We start from the raw sequence: 16,396 nt of genomic DNA, 5'->3' as shown, positions 1-16,396 counted from the left end.
CGCTGCTGACTGGCTCAGCTTTGGGCAGTGGTGGGTCTGGTTTGGAGCTGGCTGAAACTGGTTTTGTCTGACACGGGGGTAAGCTCCTGATTTCTTCTCATGGAAGCCACCTCCTCCCACTACCAAAACCTTGCCACGTAAATCCAAAACACATGATTATTTATAAACGTCCCTGTAATATAAAATGTAATCGTTGGTTTCTAAGTATGTTTTTTTTTAATGGGGATTTTTGATGCAAAACACTATACTTCCTCACACCCCTGGTTCATATCCCAAGGCAGTTTTAACAAGAAAATGTTTGTGGAAAGAGAAGACCTTATGTCATAACTTCTAATTAACTATCTTATGAATTCATCAGCTATTGCATTATTTATAAGCGAAGACAGTCATAAGCACAACCAAAACCATACGTACACCTAAAACCAAGCTACAATTAAAAATTTCTTCAAACACACAATTTTCGCAGAAATTCAAAATGCTCATTAAGGTACTGCAAACTATGTGAAGATATTAATGTTTCAGAAAATCTTTTGTAGCAGATTTTTTAATACGACAGGGTAGGGTCAACCTCTTCCCATCCACTCAGACTGCAAAACTGCATAATACAAAGCAAATGCAACAATTCCCTGAATTAAGCTGTATTTATTTGCAGTTTGAAACTTACATAATTAAATTCCTACAACCGCATTTCTGAAAAACACTACTACCAATAACTCATTTTTCAAGGAAACCAATATTCTCTTCCTAATTCCAAACCAGATGGACTAATTCTTATTCTCAACCTGCTCCTCCCTTTGAATTGATTTATCTATCAAGTCTACATAAATCTGAACCGAACACAAAATTATTTGATGCCTTTATTTAATCTAATTTACAGGGTTAAGAAAGACTCAACAATAATCAATACAGTAGAGTGGGCGAGGGCCTCAGCATTCAGTGGTTTCTTTTATTATGTCTTCTGGTATTTCAAAATTGTAACAGAAATGATGCAAGATAATTACCTCTGAAGTCTCTCTTCTCATTATCCCCATTTGAATCTGCCTTTTTTGATTCTACTTCATCTTCTTCACCTTCCCCTTCTCCAAAGGAAGCCATAAGCATCACACCAGCTTGTGATAACAAGTTCTTCAGCTGACTGCATAATAAATCCAGCAAAGACTGGACCACCTTTGGGCTCAGTTTGTCAGCATAGGTTCTATACACACACACAAAAAAGTAAATATAAGAGTATTTGAGAGCTGATCCAAGGAACAGTAACATAAACACACAACTATAAACTCAACGCAAGTGACAACTGGGCCTAACAGCACTAATCCTAATTCATTCTATTGCAGCAGGTTACTCTTCCTCATGCTCCACCATATGCTTGGCAGATTATTCTTATTTGAACCCTATTTTTAAGACACTTTAAAACTGTCCAATCTTTGGAATCAAAGGATACCTTTCCAGTGCTTCCTAGGGGAAAAAGAACAACTTAGTTAATTAAACATACTGCCACTGCAAATCCAAAGACAGGGTGTTGGGTTTTTGGGTTGGTTTGGTTTCTTTTTTGGTGTGGGCTTATTGGGGTTTTTTTACATAACGGATTTGGCAGGTAAGTGCAATGTGTTGTATGAACACTGAAATGAATATGCATGTCCTGAATATTAAATAATACTCTTGTTCTAAACAGAAAATACTCTCTCCACTGCTTTTTATTTTACTGAATTAAACTAAATATTTAAGTGTTGATAGGATTTTGGATGCCGTTCCCTGGTCTATCCAAGGCCAGTATTCCTCAGAAAATTACTTTATATTCTGAAAAAAAAGCACAATGCACTGCGCTAAAGAACTCCTACCACATTATTGGTACCGCTTGTACACAAATGAATTGTTAGCCCAAGCTAACAGGCTAACAAGAACCTTATGAAGTTTTGTTGGGCTAACAAGAACGTTATGAAGTTTAACAAGGACAAGTGTAAGGTCTTGCACCTGGGAAAACATAATCCAGGAGTGCAGCTCAGACTGGGATCCACCTGGCTGGAGAGCAGCTCCATGGAGAGGGACCTGGGGGTCCTGGTGGACAGGAAGCTCAACATGAGTGAACAATGTGCTGCTGCGGCCCAGAAGGCCGACAGGATGCTGGGTTGCATCAAAAAGGGCCTCACCAGCAGAGATAAAGAAGTCATTATCCCTCTCTACTCGGTGCTTGTCAGGCCACACCTGGAATACTGTGTACAGTTCTGGTCCCCATTATGCAAAAAAGGGGTGGACAGGCTGGAGGGGGTCCAGAGAGGGCCACCAAGACGATCACGATCAAGGGTCTGGGAAGCCTGCCGTATGAAGATAGGCTGAGAGAGCTGGGCTTGTTCAGCCTTGAGAAAAGGAGGCTTAGAGGTGATCTCATCACCATGTACCAGTACTTAAAGGGAGCCACAAAGAAGATGGAGGCTCCCTTTTTACAAGGAGTCCCATGGTGAGGACAAGGGGTAATGGGTACAAGTTACTCCCAGGGAGATTCCGATTGGACATGAGAGGGAAATTTTTCACAACGAGAACAGTCAATCATTGGAATAATCTCCTCAGGGAAGTGGTTGACTCTGCTATGCTGAACACTTTTAAGACTCAGCTGGACACGGTGCTGGGCCATCTCGTCTAGATTGTGCTACAAAGGTTGGACCAGATGATCCTTGAGGTCCCTTCCAACCTGGTATTCTAGGATTCTATGACTTTTACACAACAACAGAAGGCCTCCTCATATCAACTGAACAGATCTAGATACAAAGCCAAACTAGAAAAACAGCGAATACTAGAATGCAATGTTTACAGACCATAAAGTTCTAACTATCCTGGTCCAAACTCCTCACTTACAATTTAAAAATATTTATCAGTCCTATGTGCACCTTTCTTATGAATAATGTGACTACTCTTTTCCCCCCTGCTTCTGAACAACTTTTGTTGTCCTAAAGAAAGCTCACACAAAAGAAAAGTTATTTTTAGAGTGCTGAAAAGCTTAATGATTAAGTTTTCTGAAAGCAAGGGAGCATTCCATACTTACCCTGTGGTGATAGCGAGGATCTGAAGTAGTCTTGTACTGGCTACTTTCAAAGCTGTGCTGAGCTGAGAAATACCAGTTTTGGGCAGCAACTGCAGTGGTTGTCCTAACATGGTGTCTGTGCCACACAACTGTGATAGCACATTCAGCAGACCAGTGGAAATGGCCAAGGAGACATCAACAGGCTGATAGTGTACACTTAGAGCAAAGACTGTTACCAACAGAAGACGCTGTTGTGCTTCTAAGATTAAAATAAAGTTTTTAATTAATAAGCTGTTTAGAGTAAGAGTACTAAGAAGAACAGCAGATTATTTTTAAATAAAATTTAATGAATGATGTACCATCGTAGCCCCCTCAATGCAACCTCTATGTCAAGGTTGTCCAAGGAAGAATATCATGTAGATCTAGTTTGTGATGCAGATGTTCTCAGGCTAAATCTCAAACCAGAACCTTCTCTCTAGGGTAAGGATAACTGGGTGAAATACTTAATTATCTACTTGTACTTCAAGTTGATTTGCAAAAAATGTCTTTCGATTCCATTTTAATTGTAAGTGAAACAACAAAAGAATTCAGGTAAGAATGCCTGTCAGGCTCTACCAACAAACTAAATTATATCTCTCTCCTGTACTGAAGCTCTCAGTCAGTGCATGTACAAAGGCATAAAGAGGTGCAGAGTTTCAGCTGTCCCTTAAGGATGGAAGCACATAGCAATATCTGGGTATAGAAGGCCAGGAGAGAGGGCTTCCAAAACAGGCAAGATGCCCTGTTCTTAGGTTTTGGGTTTACAGAAAGTTCACCTGAATGAAAGAAAAAAAGATTGGAGACTTTTCATCTCTTCAGAAAACTGATTATCCCTGAAAAACCTAAAAATCACTTTGAAGAGCCAAAGACATGGGTGACTGTGGAAGATTGTGGTATGTGGAATAGAAAGGCTGACAATACTTAAAAAGTCTTAAAATAAAAAGGGCTAACACTTGATGAAAATTAAAAGAGAAAAAGGTTAAAAAGCTTCCCTCTCTTAGGAAAAGAAGTCAGACAGATACTTCAGTGAATTCTGGTCACTAATACCAAAGTCTGCTTTGTTAAACATATAAGCTGTTGCACTGTATATTAGAGGACATATTTTGCAAATCTGGTTTTCACTTACCTATGTGATGCTTATTAGCTTGCAGAGCTCTTTCTAACGTAGCAGATAATTGCTGGTAAATTTTGTGCACAGCCACTTGGATTTCAATTTGAATACTTCTCTTAGCTGCTCTGATACCATCCTGGGTCAAACAAATAAATATTATAAGGACTGATACATTTTTATCACCCAGTTATTGCAACAGCAGAAACTACCGAAGTACATACCTGGTAGTGATGCAATCTTACACTCTCTCCTTTGGCTCCTGCATGTCCTACAGTGCCCAAACCAAAGCAGCCAGCAAGAAATTGTAGTCTAACAGAAGTAAGCAATGAGGAAGACTGAAATCCTGGTATTTGACGACTTCCCATTAATGGCACACTGCCTTTTTCCTCCATCCCTGATAAAAGCACTAAAATCTGATGAAGTGCTTCCAGACGAAGCTAAAAATAAAGGCAGGCAAAAGACAGTACTAAGTAAGTAGCAAGTATCCTTAGAAACTAGAATTAGATCATCTTCAACTGTAAGTGAGAACGAATGAGGTAGCTGTTTTCTCATTGACACCCTTTTTTTTTAAAAAAAGGGAATTCTTTACGTTTCGTTTCAGAGTTTATTTACATAAAGTTCCCAGTTCCAGTTGAGATATTTTAACAGAAAAGAGAGGAAAAATGTCCTTAATAGACAGAATTTGGATAATGTTTTTAAAAAATCCATAAAATGAGCATAATATATGAAGAATAAGAAAGATGTTAAAGTGAAACTTGCCTCAGCCCTCAGCTGCTGCTGCTCCATTGCAATTATTGACGCTTGTGGACTGGTGGACATACTTTCCTCTGGTTCCTTAAATCCTGGCGAGTTTCCCACATCTCCACTTACAAAGCTGACAACATTTTCAATCAAAGTATGAACTCCAAGGGATCTTGAGAGATCAAAATCAGACTCAACAAATGAGTAGGACGAAGTGTATAACCAATCTCTGCTGTGTTTTAGTCGAGCCCATGAGTCACTTAAAGGTTCCACTTGACTGTGTATTGCTCCTAAAGATATACATAATGAAGTATCATCAATTCCAATTCACCAGGTAACACATTTTGACAGTAGGTATAGACTGAACTGCTGCTATTCATACAGGTGGAAAATGGGTATTCATGTTAATTACACCATGCATTAAGCAACTTAGAGCAAAACACTTGATTTAAATTTACAGCAATTTCCTTAAAGGAAAGGCTGTATTTCTTTTAATCATGTTAAGCAGTATTGCAACACGCTGCCAAGTGAGAAAACAAAAAGATAGAAGCCACTCAAACTGCTCAGCTTTAAGCTAGAACACTGAATAAAAATGCTTTGCAGCTAAATGACAAAATAGTAAAGAAAAGGTCTGCTACAACAGAAATTGTGCACCTTGAACATTTATTTTAAGGTCTAAGCATAAAACAAGAGTGTATTTTGGTTTTAACCACGCCATTGTATGTTTTATCATTTTGAAAAAGCACAATGTTATTTTGGGTGAAATATTTACAGAATTCATGATTGCAGAAGGGAACAGAAAATTTTTAGTTCAGACTAACAGAGAGCATTTACTTTGTTATGATTCAAGATAAATAGATACATGTATATTAAATACTATCTACAGCATGTATTAGATCTGTGTCTTCATCATTTGGCAATTTCACAAGTCTATTTTCAAGTATTTCCTATTACATTGGCATGTCATTACACTACCTGAAACTTTACCATCAGTAATAACTGTACTTCTTCAAATGAGCATCAGTCATCAATCTGCAGCACTAGAACTTATCACCATATATTTGATCTCATTTCCAAGAGAGTTTTGCTAGAACTTGCACAAAGGAGTGCAATGTCACTGAAGTCATACCTTCATCAGCAGTTAACTGATAGGCATCAGTTAAATATACATATCAACACAGAAGTCAGTATTTTATTGTTTTTATAAATGCTGTTAGCTGACTTGGAGCTACGCAAGGTATTACAAAAAGGGAGACCCTGTACAGAAGAACTTCCCATCTGCATAGATACGTAATGTCTGGAGACCTATGTGGAAACCTAATGTGTGTTTAAATTCACTTTGAAATTCTACTTTCAATTATCTTAAATAATCTACATAGAATTTTTATATATTGTCTCTTGTGCACTATGAGCTACAGATACAATTTGGAGAATCACAACCCATTCACAGTACTCATACAAATCTACATTACCACTTCAGTTTTTATAATCTGTCTGCAGGGTATCAGCCTCATACATTATTAAACACAGCCATTTTCTGGAAAAAGTCACACAAATTCATAGAAATTCATCTGTTGAAAGAATTCTTTCATCAGTGAGGCTGAGTTCCAATGGTAACAGCTGGATACTAGTTTCAGGACCTCCTTTAAACACTGCCTACCTGCAGCAGCTCTGTAAACAGCTGCTCACAGGAACAAAGAAATACACATCAGATTTGGAACTTATGTCAACTCTCCTAGCAACCATTCTGCACCATTCTTTTCCCGAGATAAAGGCAAAATGCTATTTTTCTGTCAACCAATCTGCACCTGCAGGTCACAATTTATACCTTCACACAACTTACAAATTCAAAATACTGTGAAATTTTGCTTTTGCATTGTAAATTAGTAGTAGTTAAACTCCACTTAGTGGCCAAAAAATTTAATTATCAGGGCTATGAATTATGAAAACCTGTTCACATTCCATTTCCTTTTTGGTAAATAGTGTTCGTGTACATTTGCATAGTATTCCTTACACTTGCTACTGAACAGATTGCAATGGCTTCAGAAAGAACCATCACAGTACTTAGGTCTTATTAGGTATTTGACAAAAATATATGCACACAAATTTATTTTGGATAATGCAAAGATTAAGTTTAAACACTACTTTTCAAAGTGTAATCCAATTTCCTAATTTCTGCTGGTTTATGTAACACAGCAATATTACCTGGTTTACAGAGAACAATCTATTTTGTCATGTTTACTTTGAAAGAATTTAAAGAAATTCTGTTACTCAATTACAGTTTAGACCTGGTGACAATATTTAAAACAAAAGTAAAGACAGATACCACCTTACTCTAATTTTAATTAATTCTTATAATACTTGTTTTAAAGCTCTCTATTAAAAAATAATGTATATGCTGAAGTGGCAGGTGAGAAACATAGGATAAATAGGACAGAGTAGAATAAAAGGGTGTTAAAATACTCAGTTTCATGTAGGAAGGAGCTTCCTAGCATATGCATGGTGAACAGAGCCCAAGGGAGAAGATAAATGAAGTCTCAGATTTCCTACCGGAAGCATAGCTAAACCATTACCAAGTCCACAAAATGTTGCCTACATACTAACAACTATTTCAAAAGCCTCCTTAAGCCCTGCAGTCTTTCAATAGCAGGAGAGCTTAAAGCATCCCAAAGTGACATCAGCTTCCTGTCCTCTACCTGTCCTACCCTACGCTATGCCACTATGAAGCACAGCACAGAATCAAAGGATTTGTAAAGAAACAAAAAGCCATTCCAGTGTCTTAAATCACAAGCTTTAGGAGACCTTTCAAGGATTAACAGAACATCAGAATAAAATTTAGTTTTGATAGTCAACAAATCTTATATGAAAAAAACCACCCACCATATATTAATAAAAACCTAAACCATTTCATATTTGAAAAAAGATGAGATCTTAGCTAATCATTTTAGTATTAAATGCAAGAATGTTTAAATGTAACAGCAATTTAAAATTGTTTCAAATTAGGAGAAAAGTCCAACAATTATGAGATACAGATTAAATGAAAACAAGAGAAGTTATAACTAAAGGTATAGAGTGTAAAAACAAAGATGTCAGAAGTCAAAGTAGTATACTTCAAAATTAAAAACATTTAAGAATTAGGGCACATAAATCTAAAACAAAGTAATTTTTTTTCCTTGAAGATGTTAAATATCAATAGAAGAATCAAAAGTATGATTGTATATTAGAGCTTAGCTTGATTCTGTGTAATATTAATTACACAGAATTGATTGCAGCTTAGCACTTCCATAAGCCTCTACAATCACATGAATAGAGTTGCACATAAGAATAACCTTTAAGCTTACAGTAAAAAAAAAAAGTTTATTGTCCTTAAAAGCCAGCTTGTAATAATGAGTTTTCTAAATGAATGTGGCACAGCTGCAATACACGCTTCATAAAACATAAAATATGTAGAGAAGCTATAGAGACAAAAAAATAAACATGCCATCAGTTACTTGCTTGAAGCTCTTCTTTTTTCTGGGGCTCAACTGGCCAAAAAGGAGTAAATACACTACACCACACAAGAATCAGAAGACAAAAGCAGACATTTGAAACAGAAGGTAACATATTCATACAATCTCTTCCTCATATTATTCTGACTTAGACTTAAGCGATCAGTCTCATCTCAATCAATACAACAATATATCAAGCAGCAAAGTTTGGGGAAAACAATATTTACGCTTGTTTTGAATTAGTATAGCCTAGGTGACAGACATTCTAAATTTTCCACCTTCTTTTCAGGGAAAGAGAAATATATCCCCTTTAACACAGCTATACGCATACATCAAGGCATGTTTACATCCCTTACGTAAACATGATCTTTCAATTTCAAAATGCAGAACTCATATTATTACAGGTACACAAAATTATTTCAATTTAATTTGGATTTCATTTAACTTGCCATTTTTTTCAGAGTTTCCCAATTGTATTAGTAAAGTACTACAGAACACACAAGCACACTGAAATTCACTGAATTAAGATTCATATGAAGTAGAAAACACAGAACTGGAGGACTCTGATTTATCTGTCTGTAACTATGATTATGATTGTACTGATAAATACGCATTCTTTACTGTTAAGTATCTAATGCAGTGTACAGTATCCCACGGGTACTGTATATAGGTACAACATTTTGAGGCATACTCTTGGGATCTGCAAAATTGAAAAAAGATTAATCTAAGCAATAAAAAAATCCCAATGGGCTTACATATGAGGGGAAAATAATAATGTGCTTATCACCCCTTATGGCAAAAGTATTGAAAAATACTTTTTCTGCAGGAATGGAAGGAGAATTCAGAAATAACTAAATAATAGCAAGGAACAAGATACTCAAAGGATCTGAAGTAGGAATATCACAGTCATATTTCTGAACAGATACAATAAATGAAGAAGGCAATTAAAGATTGGACTGAGTGGCTAAGACGTTAATTGAATAAAAAGAGAATGCTTTCCTTCCATAGACGTCTGCAAGACCAGAGGAACAATTAATAGTATTAGTAGTTTTTCTACTGCTAGTTTTCTATATTGTGACTTATGAATAGGAACAGCTTTTGTACCATAAAAATCAGACTATAACCAACAGTGAGATTCAATTATTAAGGAAATGTGATCTGAATTCTGAATAACGAGTTGCTGCATTCAATAAACAGAAGTTCTAAAATGAGCCAACTCACTCCAAAGGGAATTACTCTCTTGCCTGTTACAAAAGAACCACTCACTGATACCCTATACACACTACATCATTTTGACAACTTTGCAAGGATCAAATACTCTGCATATAGTTGAGGATAAATTAACGCTACAAAACCTCAGCTGGAAACATCATGTGTGGCCACGGTTCTGTAACAAGTAGTGTGGTTAAATTCTAGTAAATGTGTTAAGAGATGGGAGGAACCTCATGCCCATATACTAAGGAATTCTTTTTAGTGAAAATTCCCTTTTAAGTCTCCAAAATAGCACAGCCTACAGGAAAAAAGCAATGGTGACAGAAGGAAATTTCTTCAGGAAAAACCCTTGCTTTCCAATTAGCTCTGCTTGTCAACTTCCTTCACACAGTTTATGGAGACACACTTAAACAACAAATATTTTCAAGGGACTGCTGCAAACTGCAGTAAGATATTATTCTAAAAACCACATGTAAAAGAAACATGATTGAATTTTTGAATAATAAACTTCAACTGAAAGAAATGATAAGTGGTTCCTGTGGTTCTTCTGTAAGACCCACTTGTTCTTTTCCACTTAACACTGCCAACTCTACGTTCAATCCAACAAAAATTTGAAAAGATCATCTGTAAGTCCCTTAAAGCAACAATGGTTACTGCTGTTTTGTAGAAATAGAGACAAGAAAAACCAGGAGGCTTTACTTCACGTTAATTGCAATTTGAGAAGTGTTTCCTATGTATGCTTCTGTTGTAATGCACGACTATCCTCTGCACTCAAAATAGAGATCTTCTCTAGCATTTATATGGCATACATGTTTCCTTCCTCTCCTTCTTGTTTAGAGGGACATAAACTCTTCCACTCAAGAGAAGATCATATATGGGAGTCCTAGGAGCACAAGATACAAACATGAATACGGAAAGAACATCTCAAAAAAAACCCTAACAAATAAAAATACGCTGCTTGTTTCTCACTAAAATGTCTAATGGTTGCTTCAGGGGAATCTGACTTCAGTGGCACTTAAAAATCCCACTGGAGAACATCTTGAGGAACAATGCTGCAGTCTTCCGTAGGTCATCTCTTCTATAGCAGTTTACCTGCCATAAACAGGAAACCAGGCTTTTTCTAATGCTTCAATTCTTAACAAATGTAGCAAATTCAAATGCAGATAGCTCATTCTGATGGAACTCCTTAATCTCTTTTGCCAGCAACTCAAGATGGAGCACAGTACAATGCAAATATGCTGTAAGAATTTAGATTTTTCCTATTCTTCAAGCTGAGGTAACAGTCCCCTTTATTAGTCACGGCGTATCACAAGAATAAAGATGAAACTGAAGGGGTTTTACCAGTCAAAACACCCTTGATAGGCACTGCAGTATCTCTAGCACTTCAGTGTGCTGGCTATGTTACAAGGGGTGGACAATTCAAAATGGCTGCAGGTTACATCTTCACCAAGCACTGGGGCATGCTTCAGTTCTAGAAGATAACTAGGATTCACAAAACCAGACATTTCATAAGAAATGAAAGACCTTAAATAGCACTGAGCTGAACAGCTCATCCACTTGATCACACAGACCTTTGTAGATCTTTTCCTGACCTTGATATAAGTATCAGGAATACTTCCCTGTAAATGCACCCTGCATTAACTGGATGAATCTGGTATTGGGTATCAACTAAAACGGTCATAAATATCATCCAGCACAAGCAGATAATTTTTCATTGTTGTATGTTAACTTCCAGTTGCCAAAACCAGAAAAAAAAAAAAAAATCTCTAAGTACCACAGGACAGCAAAGTAAGTCCTCCAGTACCAGAAAACAGGTATCAGTACATGCTGTCACAGTGTTCAGTTTGCAAATGAGCTATTTGAGCTTCTTTAGGTTCAGGACAGATCAACTGCATTTACACCTGTTTCTCCTCAGTGTTGCACACCTGGTGCAGAATTTTCTTCTGTAATAAAAAGCTTCTGGTTGGTTGATAAAGTCTATTCTTGCATTATTCCTTATTTCCTGGAGCCCATGACCAAAACAACCTCATCAATCTAACCAACAGTTCAACTAATCATAATCTATAAAGATATACTGTATCTCAGATCTAACCCAAGATGATTTCCTGGATTACTTTTAGGATATAGAGGAAAGCAAGTGCAGAGTTCTGTGTCAGATTAATGGCAAAGCTAAAAATGGTGGCTTCAAAGAATACACTGCAGATCAGAGTGCTAACAGAGGCTATCAGATCTTCTAACACTGAGAATGCCAACATACATCCTGCTGTCACAGTATGAACAGCTCTAGTAAATTTCTTTATTGCTCAGCTGGTTCAGTTGGTTATCCATGTACAAGGAATTCCTTTCCACATTATTTACAAATTGAAGTGTAATGGGTGTTGCCACTGATAGTTTGCTTTACAATTCCAAAAGCCTTTAAAAAGCAAGCAACCTCTCAGTACCAGAGTACTCAATGATGAAGGCTATTAAACTAGAACTCTTACATTACCTAACAGTATTAAGGCTTCTGTAATTAAAGCATATCATAACCCAAGCTAATTCCTGTTAGCCTCTTCGCAAGATTTTTATAGATACAACAGACATAAGTTGTGATTTTTAGCAGAGACTCTGCATCATCCAGAGTGGTAGGACTTCCTGGTCTCTGTATAAACAAACATTCTTTGCTCCCTCCACTACCTTCTATGAAGAAGCTCATTAAGAGTCCTCAGAATGAAGCAGCAACAAAAAGCAGTACAAAAGCTAAAAATCTGATTTATATTGGAGTAATAGAAGAAGCAGTTGCTTGGTTCTGTATGTGTGCTGGTGTTGAGAGGGTGCAAAAATTGAAGCGGTATTTTCTGGATACAAGTTCTCCATGTTCAAGCACATTTTGTGGTAAAAGTTCATTGTTAGCACAAGAACAGAGTGTTCCACTTGATACTGAACTTCTCTGCCAATTTTTTCTTCCTGAAGTCATGCGAGTGAAAACAGAATGAAAGTTCCTAATTCACTTGACCTCACATAAAACCTTGCTTTCTTCAAAAGAGCATTACAATTCTAGAAGCTAGAATAAATAGTTATAACCTGGGAAATACCATAACCAAGCCACAAAGCAACAGAACTTAGCACAACAAACAGTAGGTAATAATTATTTTAAATGTTATTTTTAAATACTCAGTTTTAACATCCTGATTGCCACTACGTACCGTATTTAATTGCTAACACATTTTAACTTAGGAAATACTAACATATTTATCAGGTCAATATTCACTAGGTAAACAATAAAACTTACCTCTCTTTCTGTGTGATGATGCCAAATCCAAATCAACATTTCGTCTTCCACTCTAGATTAAAAGATTAATAAAAGCCTTATTTCTTTAGGTGAACACACGTAGTGCATAATATTTGAGTATTTAAAATGCATCCCTCACCCATAAAAGTGAGAAAACTAACAGTTATAATAATTTCAATTGGTTTTTTACCACCATTACTTTCTCTTAACAATGGTGATTATTAGAAGAGATCTCTATACTGAAACACAGTACTAAACAAATGTTTAAGATATACTTCCCACCTAACTATTTTGATAATCTCTAAATACATAATGCTAGTTTACTTACCAGTGAGTAACCTTCCTCGTCTGATTCTGGTTGAGATAAATCAGATTCACTTCTTGACTTAATCAGTCTGTAGTTTGAGCTTGCATGGATTGAGCGACTTTCTGCAGTAAGACTTTCACTCCTGCTTCAGGTGCACACACACACACACAGAAAGAAAATATTGATATTAGGCAAAAGTAAGATTTGACAGTCAAATTTAGCAGGTACCACAGTTTTATTTGGGAGCAGACTATCACAGAAACATCACAAGACCACACCAAAGAGGAAAAAAGTGGTCTGATGGCTTCAATTATTATGCTTATAAAGGGTATTAGTAAACTTTGTTACTTCTGAACACCCTTATTGGTCAACTGAACAAATGGCAACCTCAAATGACTGATCATTCAAGTGCCTTGGTAAGTATTACATACAGTATACAGAAACACTTCTGAGCTGAGAAGACAAGAAAACAGAGACAGAGTAAGTGGGTGAAAAAGCACTGAACTTTTTAAAAACCCACCCATAAAATGCATCCTAAAGTTGATATGCTGGAGATGAAAGCCACTTTGACAACGACAGAGGCAGCCACCCATGCTTTAGGGACTAGATTTTCAAAAAGAGGCAAAAAGAATAAAAGGGTACTGAATACATATAATCTCTTTTTGAACTCCCTGTCAATATCTTAATTTAAAATATCAGAGCAGAGTTTCTGTACACTAGAAGCTTAAGCAGATTCAGGAGTTCACTAGTAGCACCAGCTACACAATTCTTGTGTTATATTCTAATACACACACAAAGATCTCTGGAATAAAAGTTTAAATGGGTCAAGTTTAGAATAAAACTGTGTTACCAAGAATATCTCAGGTTATGAAAATTAAAATACGTCATGTAGAACTTATACTATTTAAATTATACACTTCTCCAATTCAGTGAGCTGTTTGGCTTTATTTTGTTATTCTCCTATGCCTAACAACAGTGTCTTACACATGCCAGTATGTTAGGAATATTTGTAAAAATCAATCATGAATGACACTTTTTTCATAATAGGCTTTGAAACTTTTACTTTTAAACGTAGCCTACAAATTTTTTTTGGACACTACTATACAGGACATTGGTAAAGTTCAAGAAAATACAAACATGTTAATAAAAAATCCAAACATGTAAACATATCTTAGGAAAAATAAAGAATTTTTCCAATTACTTCAGACTATCTGTACACCTGATGATGTGGACTTTATTACTATTTATCACTAAGCCCAACTTTGAAAAGTAAATATGTCCCACACAGATTAAAACTCTTATTAAGGTTTAGTTAATGTGGACAAAGAAAATTGACAAAAATCACTATTCTCAACAAAAACATAACATTGCTCTAGGCAAAAATCTTCTTTTTAAAACAATTCTAACAATCCTCAGAGGAAAACTGAGGTTATTTAATCAATTACAAAGGAAGCAGAGAAGAGTTAACTATTCTAAGCAGTCAGCAAACCCCACCTTGTCATGAGTCCAATCCCTTCAGGAGCAGTAGAGGGAGGTTGCTGTAACTGTCCATCCTCCCTTCGTTTCTGGAACTCCTCGATAACAGGGCTTACTCCTAAGATCAACAAGGCACATCTGTGGATCACAGAGTTGCATGCAGCAGTATACACATCTTGACCTTCTGTCAGATCAGTGCTGATTCTTCGTTCCTGCTGAGACTGAGGAGGTGGATCATCAAGTCTAGTCCCTGTCCCAGTGTTCATCCTATCTCGATCCCGACTGCGAGCTACTTCACGGGCTGATAGGAAACATTGAAATATTTCTGTAACATGCAACACAAAAAGAAGGTCTTAACTTCTAGACAAAGCTACATAGAATGAAATATTCATCTACATCTTGGGCCAAAAACTGCCCCACTACAAAGAACAACAAATATTTTTCCAACAGTAAAAGAATACATTAATAATACAAAGCTATAAAAGAAGTCATGCAAACGGGTTAAACAAAGCATTTACACAACATTAAGTTTAAAATTCAGAAGACAATGCAATTCGGCAGAACACTAAACAGTCTTCTTTCAGTGTCTTACTGTAACCTAACTCCTGTTTGCATAGCACCAAAGAAAAAGAGATTATTTTATGTTTGCCTTTTAGCAGACATATATAAAGTAATGCTTCTGTAAATCTCTATTGCAGACACCAGCATATCTGTAATTCAATACTGAAACAGTTTCAGGCTTTTATTAGCTTTGGTCAGTACAATGAAGATCCTGTCAAAATTCTTAGCCTTCACTTTGCTTAATTCTGCTGTTGTCTTAGGTGCCAGATTCTTCTGAAGAAGCTGTGTGAGAGACCACATCGTCTCTGTCCAAAGACCTAAAGCTCTCTTGACTTAATCACTTTAATTTTAAAAATTCGGTTCCCCTTTGGAAAGGCAAAGGTAAACCCAAACACCTCCTTCATTGATAATAATAGTTAGAAGCAGCAAGGCATCAAGGCACAAACTGAACTCTGCATGTCAGGATCAGCTTCCCTTAGGATCTCCAGTAAAAGAGTCATCATCTTCCTACTTATTTGTGCATGCAGCAGTACTGTCTCTCTCGATATTTCTGGATACATTTCCTTTATGGCACCCAGAAACCCTGTCCAGGTAGAATCTGAGAACACTGAGCATTTGCCCAGGATAACCGCATATCAAGCAGCAAAAGCACATTGCGTCTATTGAACAGGTAACACGTGTACACCTCCTAGAACCATAAATCATCTCATGAACGTGTACCTCACTCCACAGTACACTTTCAGAAAAGCCCACTGCATTGTGGATGTAATGACACATCATATAGAAACTAAAGGTGTGACATACATTTTGGTCTATAAGATCCCAAACAGGAATACAGGAGTCCTAATGGGGAATATAAACACTGTCAGAAAAATAGGCAATGACAGCAGAGGCTGGAAAAAGATAAACACCTAACGGCATCTGGAAGAACAATATTTGGAAAAGAAAAAAACATTATATATCTATGGAAAGTATTTCAAGTCAGCCAATTTTATTTTTTACGCTACATACATTCTACGGTAATTTTTGAAGGCTAACATGATTTCCGTCTTTGAAAACACTAGGGTAACGATAGAAAAAACAACTGAGTGTGACTGTATGTTGCTTCACTAAAGTTGGAAAAACTAAGGATTAACTACCCCATTGAGCCTGATTACAAGCCCAAGTCAGCATA

The 16,396-nt window shown here is 36.5% G+C and overlaps 1 protein-coding gene across 15 annotated transcripts in view; it reads right to left on the bottom strand.

The window, feature by feature from the left end:
- The window catches only part of HERC1 (HECT and RLD domain containing E3 ubiquitin protein ligase family member 1), a 123,489-nt gene that overhangs the window by 61,589 nt on the left and 45,504 nt on the right, over positions 1 to 16,396 (bottom strand). For 12 of the 15 annotated variants that reach the window (XR_014229193.1, XR_014229194.1, XR_014229195.1 and 9 more), the window contains 8 exons: positions 14,680 to 14,986; positions 13,207 to 13,330; positions 12,879 to 12,930; positions 4,926 to 5,197; positions 4,388 to 4,603; positions 4,182 to 4,302; positions 3,038 to 3,275; positions 1,002 to 1,195 (listed from right to left, as the gene is read on the bottom strand). Coding sequence is in view for 12 of the 15 variants with exons in the window: in XM_082321741.1 (XP_082177867.1) it covers positions 1,002 to 1,195; positions 3,038 to 3,275; positions 4,182 to 4,302; positions 4,388 to 4,603; positions 4,926 to 5,197; positions 12,879 to 12,930; positions 13,207 to 13,330; positions 14,680 to 14,986 (1,524 nt within the window). In the remaining 3 variants the exon portion in view is untranslated. The remainder of the gene's footprint in view (positions 1 to 1,001; positions 1,196 to 3,037; positions 3,276 to 4,181; positions 4,303 to 4,387; positions 4,604 to 4,925; positions 5,198 to 12,878; positions 12,931 to 13,206; positions 13,331 to 14,679; positions 14,987 to 16,396) is intronic. The other 3 variants (XM_082321745.1, XM_082321751.1, XM_082321749.1) reach the window with 2 other exon arrangements.

Source organism: Platalea leucorodia, assembly GCF_965183815.1.
Source record: "Platalea leucorodia genome assembly, chromosome: 9".
Taxonomy (NCBI): Eukaryota; Metazoa; Chordata; class Aves; order Pelecaniformes; family Threskiornithidae; genus Platalea; species Platalea leucorodia.
The sequence above is the reverse complement of the archived record's forward strand: the minus strand, read 5'-3'. Positions and strand labels throughout refer to the sequence as shown.